At 45.8% G+C, this 10,000-nt stretch overlaps 1 protein-coding gene across 1 annotated transcript in view; it reads right to left on the bottom strand.

The window, feature by feature from the left end:
* Positions 1–953: 953 nt before the first annotated feature.
* Positions 954–10,000, bottom strand: part of adamts18 (ADAM metallopeptidase with thrombospondin type 1 motif, 18) — a gene marked incomplete at both ends in the record, with an annotated part of 45,921 nt that continues 36,874 nt past the window's right edge. The window contains 5 exons of the mRNA XM_080528144.1: positions 954–1,072; positions 1,330–1,528; positions 2,491–2,730; positions 4,038–4,232; positions 5,462–5,666. Of these exons, the coding sequence (XP_080384270.1) occupies positions 954–1,072; positions 1,330–1,528; positions 2,491–2,730; positions 4,038–4,232; positions 5,462–5,666 (958 nt within the window). The remainder of the gene's footprint in view (positions 1,073–1,329; positions 1,529–2,490; positions 2,731–4,037; positions 4,233–5,461; positions 5,667–10,000) is intronic.

Here is a 10,000-nt window from a genome sequence, read left to right as displayed (position 1 = left end):
GGATACGAAAGATCACATTTTCATAGCTAACGGTCATAATTACACCCAGGAAATATTCACAGGACATTTGGAGCATACTGTATTACTACAATGAGGAAATAGAAAAAACATTACATTTTACAATAATGAGTAAACAAACATGTTTTTTTTCTTTCTCATACACAGATAGCCATGTATGCACAACGTTGACATGTATGGAATGCACAATTTTCGTATAACACAATAAAGCACCGATAATGAAACATGGAAGACAGAGGAACCAAGTAGGATAAGTGCCTATGGGAGTTGTAATCGACTTTAAATGTATTTTAAAGTTTTACACTTACAGTACGTGCAATAGAACCAAAGGTCTGTTGCGATATTGTGATATACAGGTACGTGTATAACCGGAACAAACGTTTGTTACACATAGATAACAAAACCAGCTGTACATCTGACAAATGCAAAATCATACAAAAGCTGTAATAACTTAAAAAGTAGTCTGAAACCAGGTGCCTTTTGATGTACCAAATACTGTATATGAGAGCTCAAATACAAATATCCTTCAAGCTCGCTTGATGGCTTGGAGCTGGATGTCGATGTCAGAAGACGTAACAAAATGACAAACATATATATTTACATGTTTATTTGTTGTGTATGTCTGTTGTTACTGTAGTTCCAGTTAAGAGACAATGATGCTTTGGCAGATGAGCATAAAAGTTTGTACCCACATTGCCTACTTTAGTACAAATCCACCAGACATATAGAGATTATTGTCGTCTGTTTGTCTAATCGCTGTTAGTCAAGTACTTCAGGAGAAGAAAAAAAAGTTGCCGGCCCTCAAGTCTCTTGTGCATTATGGCCCGAATCTACTTCAAACCACGGCGTCCTTAGAGGCGTAGCCCATTTATGTACTGTAATTTCCCTCAGGAACATTGCAGCCAGGGGCTCATGGGAAATTGAGTCCTCTAGCCTTATTGCTTTTTGCCTGAGCAGGACTTGCAGCACTGCTGTCCGTAGAACTTGTGGTTGCACACGCCGTGCTGAGGGACCAGGTGACACCAGCTGAAGAAGTCCACACAGGACTGGTCATCTGACGGAGAGAGGATTCAGAGGAATATTGTTAAGCTCAAACTTACAGAACTTTACTATAGTGTATATTTTCCTGAATTCCAAATCGGGCCCCTAGGCCCTACGGTAGAGCCACTCCTGTAAGAGCTGAGGACTGGAATGTAATGATTCAACTCAATGATCCAGTCCTCACAATTGCTCCACATTTCCCCCCCCCCCCCTCGGATAGGCTACGTCAACCAGGAACTCTGCAGAGGAGTTGAAGTGTTTAGTGTTCACCTTTGATAGTTGAACCAGGACCAGGACTAGCAGCCGGAGGTGGGGCAGCAGGGGCCGGGGCAGGTGCAGGGCAGAATTGGGTGTTGCAGGCACGGGAAGTGACAGGTTTCTGGTGGGGTAGGCAGCCAGAGGCGGGTCGTCCCTGACGCAGACACTGGATGGAGCGGCTCTGCACTCCTCCCCCACAGGACACAGAACACTGAGGAAGGCAAACAGTGTGGGAGAGAAGACAGAGAGAGACCGAAGATAAAACACAAGAACACCACGCACACCATCTCCTTAGCCTCGAGCCTTGTCAAGGGGGGGAAGAGAGACAGTCTACATGCATAGCGACATCAGAGAGGCCTGATCAAGGGTAGTCAGATATCAAACACTAAGAGGTTGCCTTCACAGACATTATACATTATACTCTACCTCCACATGAATACCACCGCCATTCAGCTTAACGACAGAGAGAGCAGATCTTACACTAAACTGAACCCACCCCATTCAAACATATATATATATATATTAGGGCTGTCAATGTTAACGCGCTAACACTCGCGATTAATCTTTTAACACACATTTTTTTTTATCAAATGAATCATATTACCAAATTCAACTGACATGCGTGGCAAACACAGATAACACTGTTGAGGGGTTTCAAGACGGGCTGATATGGATGCTGGGTTGTAATAATGATGACAGCATCAAGATACAAAAACATAATAATAAGTAAAGTATATCAGTAAAATAAGTAATACTACAGTAATAAAGTAATAAAGTGATGACTGAGTCTCTCATGTTCAAAAAGGTCTCTGTGCAATGACATCCCAAAAGTGCAAAAAAACAAAACTCCAAGCTTAACCAAGCACTAATAGCTTTTAGTTGACATATGCAGTTGACATACAGTATTGGTCCTCAAAAGGCAGAGTATTAACTAAATATAAAGAAATTAGTCATATTTTCTTTTTTTCACTATTGTCAAAATCGTGTAATTGCACGTTTAGGGACAAAGGACAGCTTATGAACTTGGTGCAGCACTGCTGTGTCACCTTATAGCAGCAAGGTATGATTTCTCTTATTTTATTTTTTACATTTTGAAGACCTATACTGTATGCATTAGCTCCAGGTGTGTAAGAGAGAGGACAGAGGGTAGTAGTGGGTGGAGGGTGGTCCTACCTGCTGCCAGGGGGAGGAGTACCAGCCTAAGACCACTGCGCTGGTCGTCCTGCCTGGGGGTCCGGGGGGGTGAAGATCAGGGCACGGCCCCCTGGTGCAGGACTGATGGAGGTCCACCGAGGGCTTGGGCAGGTTCCTGCACCTCCTCGCGGGGAACTCCACGTACTCCGCCCCTCGAGAGTCCCTCTCCCCGCAACGTAGCTCTCTCCTCCACACACCAGACCCACAGGACGTAGAACACTGCGGTAAGGGAGACATCGTTAGGCCTGGTTCCAAACGGCTCCCTAGCCCCTAATCCCTTAGTCTCTCACCATCTGTACCAGGTACAGTACTGTTATGCGGTACATCGGGGGGGGGGGAAATAATCAAGTTTTTGAGAAGTACAAGAAGGGAGTAAAACATCTTCCAGAAAGAGTCTTCTCGAGACAGATCACGAGTTTGGGTCGGTGTCGGTGGAGTTCAGACTGAAATGGAGGACTCGGAGGAATAACGATAGCTGGATTTCCTGGGCGTGCACTTCCCTCCCATCTCTACGACACGGATGCCAATTGTTGAGCAGACGGGAGCATATGTTATTTATGGGAGGCAACACATCTGACTTGGGAGACTTGCTACTCCTTAGATGCTTATCCCTATACGCCCCTTTGAAGAACAATTTTTGATGTCATGAAGCAGCACAGAGAGAGTTCCTCGTGGCACCAAAGAGAGCTTTTTTTCAAAGGCTTCTCCCACAGGGACGAATAGAAGGCCTTAGAACCTTTTTTGGTTTGAGGTAGTAGAGTCAGAGTGTAGAGTAGACACGTGTGTAGACCTTAAAGGATCGGATAAGTACAGTATAATCAAGATTGCGGGACCGGCAGTTAGCTTTTCAGAGCACAAGATGAAGCTACAACTACTGTATATTGCTTATACTTTTGTTATTTATACCAGATCTCAACTAGTGCATAGAAGGTAGCGGCTATGCTAGAGGTTGATTTGGTATTCAGTGGTGGGAGAGGAAAGTAGTGCGTGACAAGAAAATCGAGGAACATTAAGAGTCCCTCAGAGGAGAAAAACAGCTCAACTTGTCCCCTGGGGAGCGAGCACCACAAGGTCACCCTGTGTCTATTTCCATGGCAACGGCGCTCAAGTGCTAAACGAACATAACCACTGTGTCATAGTTATAGATTTGGTATTCATAAATGTTTGTTCTGAAGGATTCTTGTTCTGGTGGGGATACACAGCATTAGTACGCTTGATGTGTGTGTGTGTGTGTGTGTGTGTGTGTGTGCCTGCGTGCCAGCGTGCGTGTGTGCGTGTGTGCGTGTGTGTGTGTGTGTCTGTGTGTGTGTGCGTGCGTGCGTGCGTGCCAGCGTGCGTGTGTGCGTGTGTGTGTGTGTGTGTGTGTGTCTGTGTGTGTGTGCGTGCGTGCGGGCGTGCGTGTGAGCATTTCTTTCTTCTTTTTGAAAGGACCCACAAAACAACTGAATCCTAAAAGAATCACTCAAATCAAGTGTGAATGTGTGTGCTTGTACCAAGCTGTGTTTGCAAGCTGTGAGTGTCCCTACCTCGCCCCACGGGGTCGTGACCCACTGCAGCCGTTCATTCTTGGGACAGCGGCGCATGACACAGGTCTCCTGACCCTTGAGTCGGTGGTGTGGCTTACACATGCTGTCCGGCACCACCACCGCCTTGGCACCCGGGTCTGTGCTCCGGCAGAACACGTTGCGCTTCCTCATGCCACGCCCACACGTCTTGGAACACTGCGAGAAGCCAAAGAGAAGAGGGGAGCAAACTTAGTCTGAACTTCTCTGTTTTCCTCAGCCGCCTGCCGCCTGTCATCTTTTCCTTGTTGTTATCTGCCTCTATTGTTTGAAGTCCCACGCCTTAACAATGCAGTGTGTATGAGTGAAAGCGTGTCTGTGTGTGTGCGTGTGTGTGTGTGTGTGTGTGTGTGTGTGTGTGTGTGTGTGTGTGTCACACACTAAGTACTCTGTGGTGGATGCAGTCAATAAGAGGCAGTAAAGTCTCAACCCTGGGTTGAAAATAGTAGGTGAAATACTTTAAAATACTTAATGTGCATTTGTTTGTTCCATCCTTGACTTACTGGATTTATGATTCCACTGGTTCTATTGTACCAGGCAAACTGAATCAAGCACACGTGAAGTATTTGACAGTATTTCACATATCACACTGTAGTTAGGTATGTTAAGTTATGTTAAAGATATGAAAAGACGTTGAATTTAAGTAGTTGTACACATTCTGTGTAATGCACATACCGGTACTATAGTAGACCCTTAATTAAGGATAAATGCTCTTCCAAATATCTGTAGCAGCAGTGACAGACAGGCTTTTACTGTGAGATAGAAAGAGCAGGTGTAGATCCTTGTCACCATCCTTGTCACCACTGACTAAGATGGATTACACTGTCAAATTCCATGACTATGTATCACAGCCTCTATCCACACGGCCGTAGCAGGCATTCAGAAAATATTGATTCAGAGCAAAATCTATAGGAACTGACAAGAAAAATCACTCTATGATTTTTTGGTGACATTTTATCTGAGTGTTTTCAGACGTTCATGAATTCACTACTGTTTCTGTGCTATTTTAAGGCCAGTGATCTTGCATTTCACGATTCGTCCAGCAGAGGGCAGAGGAGTGTTTTCCTTACATTCGGGCCACCATAGATGTTTGCATAATTCCACCGGTAATTATGGGTGGGTAACATATCAAAATATATCTTCCCTCTTGAGACATCAGATGAATGTTGTTTAGTGTTTTTACGTTCGCCAGATACAAATGTATCTATAGTGCCTAAAACTAACAAAATGCCAGTTTCCCAAATGTCAGTCCTTTGGCTCTCCTGTAATCTGTCCAGGTATGTATAGTTAATAGTGTGTATGTGTGTATCTATAGATAATAGTGTGTCTGTACATGTATGTGTCTGCCAGAAGTGCGTGTGTGTGTGTGCCAAGTTGTGTGACCCCACCTGTGACCAGGCTCCAGCGCTCCACTCGGGTGGGCATGCCTGGGTGTGGCAGGGCTGCACCTGGGCAGGGGCGATGACAGGGCACAGAGAGTGGACCGCCACCTCCTCCCTCTGGTAGGTGACCTTACGCAGGCAGCGGAAATGACGCGTCTGCTGGCCTCCCCCACAGGAGCGACTGCAGGGACCCCACTCTCCAGTCGTCCAGCTGAGGAGAGAGAGTGGAGAGAAGTCGTGACGTTAGAATTATAAGGTTCTATCTCCATTTTTGTCAAAATTTAGTTTTTTACATAATCTGATCCATTAGGTGTTTATTAATGCCTGTGTGGTGTTATTTTTTTTAAAATGTTGACATTTTTGAGTTAGTAATTCATAAAATGCAAAGGTTCCATCTCACAAAACATAATGGAATGTAAAAACTTTGACGCTCAATATCTCTGAACTGCCCTAAACGGAGATAGAACCTTATAATTCTAAGCTCACGAAGTGAGTCACACAATGTATCATGGTCAATAAAAAGAAATCAAGAAATACTTTAAAACGCTTTAAAATAGCCCCAGTAGTAGAATAAAGTAGTGATGTGATGGGAGGTATGATGGGCTCTGCACACGTGTGTGTGCGCGCACACACACACACACGCACACACACACACACACACACACACACACACACAACCCATCCACTCTGCACAGTCAGCAAGAACCTTCTCAGTAATCGGATGATCCAGCTGTATACTTTGATCTCCTAACCTCTGTCATCAACATGTCAACCACATGAGAGAGATGCCCAATCAAGGCCAGGAACCACAGATTTCCTAAATCTGTCTGATTTATTTTGGGTCTAAACACACCTATTGCCCTCTCAGGATGGACATACTGTATACGCACGTGCACACACACACACACACACACACACACACACACACACATACACACTGCACATCTGCACATGTCTAGCACCATCTGACCAAGCAGAATCTAAACATAAAACAGACAAGGCTTCAGTAGATTTCCAGTGCACTGCTCCCACCACATAGTACATGACCAACATGAACTAATCAGCACACACACACACACACACACGCACACGCACACACACACACACGCACACGCCCATGGCATCTGATCATCTAAACCCTGAACCTCCCCTCTACCCAAACTCTCTTCTCCTCTGCCTTGCCCTGGTCTAGAGGAGGGACAGGACCGTCTATTATGCTCGGCCACTTCACTAGATGTGGCCTTCTGGTATCTCCGAATCATTCTTAGCCTCTGATGAAAGCAGCCTGCCTTTTAAAATAGACTCTGTGTTTTGGCATTCGGGCACGGGGAGATTACTGCAAATGACTGCTCTGACAACCGCACAGTCAGACAGACGGACAGCTGACTAGAGTTTTGAGACGCCGGTGCCGCCCGACCACTCCCACTGTCCTTCTCTCCGACCTGCAGCGCAAAGAGAGGCTTTCATTTCCCTTCAAACCGATGGACAAATGAGGGACAAGGCTAAACTGCAATTTGGAGATGAGAAACAGGACCCGTCTAGAAGCAAAGCACCGGTTTGGATTTCTCCTTTTTTTTTTTTTTTTCTTTCACTGCCATATAAATAACAATATGTCATTGGAAAGAGACTGAACTAGCTACTGTGCTTCACTGCAAACCAACGTTGGCTTGGCTGTAATTTGGGATTTCTGGAATCTTCCAATAACTCTGATATTTCCAGACATGCACTTAAAAAAGACAAACAATTTCAGGGGGCATTTTGCTAATCTAATCAGCAGTGCAAAACTTAGCCTAGCATTCGACAGCACCTCAGATTAAAACTTCATGTTAGATTCTCGCCACTACTACTAAGAGCTGCGTCTCTGAGCAGGTCCTGCGGTAGCCGGTGAAAGAGAGACAGAGACAGAGACAGAGAATGAGTGAGCAGGATCACTGCAAAACTCTTTAAGGCATTAACATGTATCTTTCCGGTGACATTCTGGGCTGGCAGATAGAGCTGGCTGCTACCGAGTCTGCTGGCATTTGATCTCACCGCACAGAAGCACTGTGACAGGCAATTGGGACTACATCTGACCAGGACAGGGCGTATAGGGCTGGGGTATAGGGCTGGGGGGGGAATTGGGATGGGGATGGGGATGGGGCTAAGGTTGGAGGAGTGGGGCTGAGGCTGGGGTTGGAGCTAGAGATAAGGCTAAAGCTAGAGGACTGTAACTGTGGCTGCAGATGGAAGACTGAGGCTTGGAAGACTTGGGAAGACGAGGCTGGGGATTGAGAGGATGTGCCGGGGCTGGAGATGGAAGACTGAGGCCGTGGATTCCTAGCTGGCTAGACTGATCGGTCCCCCCTGGGGATTCCGACTCTCTCTCCATAATAAAACATGGACAAACCTGTCAGCACTACAAGATATTCGCTTCAAAGATAAGCAAGGGTCTTTCTTACTCCTCACCCTCCCCCTCCCTCTCTTTCCTGTTTTTGGAAGCATGCCCATACATTTTTTGGGAGCATTTGTAAAGGCCTCTATATTTTTTCCTTGCCTTACTTTTCTAGACATTCATAAATCCAAAATTCAGTTGAGAAACAGGAGGCAATATTCAATGATAAAGAAAAGTAAGATAAAGATAAAAGAAAGTCAATAACTTGACTTTATATTGGTAATGTCATTCACCTGGTCGACATTGGGAGAAGGTCATTAGTAATCTGGCCATTTCAACCTTTATCTATAAGAGATATAGAATGACCCAGATTCCTGGGAAGAAAATCCCTCTCAAATGGTGGGAACCTCCCCCAAAAAAAAAAAAAAAGCTTGACTTAGCACACATGATGTATAGCTGCCTGTTGAAAAGGCTGAAGTAAGAGTCCATAGATAAAGTCAGCTTTTGTTCAGCCTCTGAGCTAACTTACCCGAGTGCTTGTTTCCCGGAACCAGATAAAGCCTAGTTCTACATTTAGAAATGTCTTCAATGAAGAATTTTCATTGAAAGAGGGATTTAGTCCAAGACTTGGCTTCAGTTTTTTGGGGGGTGTTTTGTGTCTTGGCTTCTGTGTCTGGGGGTGTTTTATTGCTCCAGATCATGGAGGGAAACAGACCAACACACTTCAGAGGATGCTACATAAATGTACAAAACACAACACACCAAACACACCATACCACGATAAAACACATAACACAACCCCCAGACAACACAGACACATGAGCAGCAGATTCCAAGAACCGCCTGGTGTTCTTTCAATGACACACAGTTATCTTGACGATTTGTCCAAATGTGGATGGGGAAAGCCAACCTGTATATGATATGACGTTTTTTTAAATTTGTTTTTACTTCCAGTACTTACTTCCAGTCACATGGTCCTGTTTTCACCATACCCCCACATACATAGAGGATGCCACACACACACACACACACACACACACACACACACAGACACGCTTTCACTCATACACACTGTATTGTTAAGGCGTGGGACTTCAAACAATAGAGGCAGATAACAACAAGGAAAAGATGACAGGCGGCAGGCGGCTGAGGAGAAGAGAGAGGTTTGTCATCTCTTTGTCAGAGTGCCTGGGCCTCTCAGAGGGCCTCCGCTGCCTCCACAGGGCTGCCACTTTGAAGCGGGAGACTCGTAAATCAGTCTATCCCATTGGGACCTGGATGGATGGCCACAGGGGCAGAGCTCAACGTGAAGTACATCCAACATCCAGACGATCCGGAGGGTTTCCACTGTCAAGTCGAACGCTCAGTGACTGACACAAATGTTACCCCCCACATTTCGGTTCACGACGGAAGTGATCAACCAAAAATGTCTGGATTCATGCTAACCGTTTTAAGTGTGTGGAAATGATCTAACTGGCCTGTCATGGCTTGCATGAGGCCTTATAATGTTCCATTCCTAATCTTATTATGTCTTTCTAGGTGGCAAACAGACTCAAAATGGCTGATAATACCTCATGATCGCGTCAACATGATATAACAGAGCCGCATATGAAGTCTTACAATGCCTCATAGAGATACAACTCAATCTTTCTCTATGCAATGCCTTGTTACCACATCACCTATTTAAAGTATAGTTGACTATTAGCCTAATCAGTGCGACAGCATTCAGACAGGCAGGCATTGTAAGAGGAAGGAGAGAGAGAGAGAGAGCGCGAGTGGGGTGGCTCTCCTCTCTCTTCTCTCTCCTGTTGCCTGGGCCAAGGAGTTGTGGCTTTGAGCAGGGAGCCAGGGCTGAGGGATACCGGGCCTGGGCCTGGGCCTAGCCCTGTCTGGAGGGCATGCTAATCCTGTTTGGTTTGGGACACAGAGGCAGAGGAGGAGACTAGAGGGGAGGCTGAGTGGTTCCTGCCCACAGCAAAGAGACCACACCAGCATCCCCAGACTGAGCCGCCACAGCAGAGAGAGTCCAGAGAGAGAGTGAGAGAGAGAGAGAGAGACCAGAGAGAGAACAGAGGGAGAGAGAGAGAGAGAGACCAGAGATAAAGGAGAGACCAGAGGAAGACCAGAGAGAGAGAGAATGTAATGATAGCACAAGAGCATAGGTCAGGGCTGGG

The sequence above is a fragment of the Nansenia antarctica genome (genome assembly GCF_963989245.1).
Source record: "Nansenia antarctica genome assembly, chromosome: 4".
Classification (NCBI taxonomy): domain Eukaryota; kingdom Metazoa; phylum Chordata; class Actinopteri; order Argentiniformes; family Microstomatidae; genus Nansenia; species Nansenia antarctica.
Note: the sequence above shows the minus strand (reverse complement) of the source record. Positions and strands in the feature narration are given on the sequence as shown.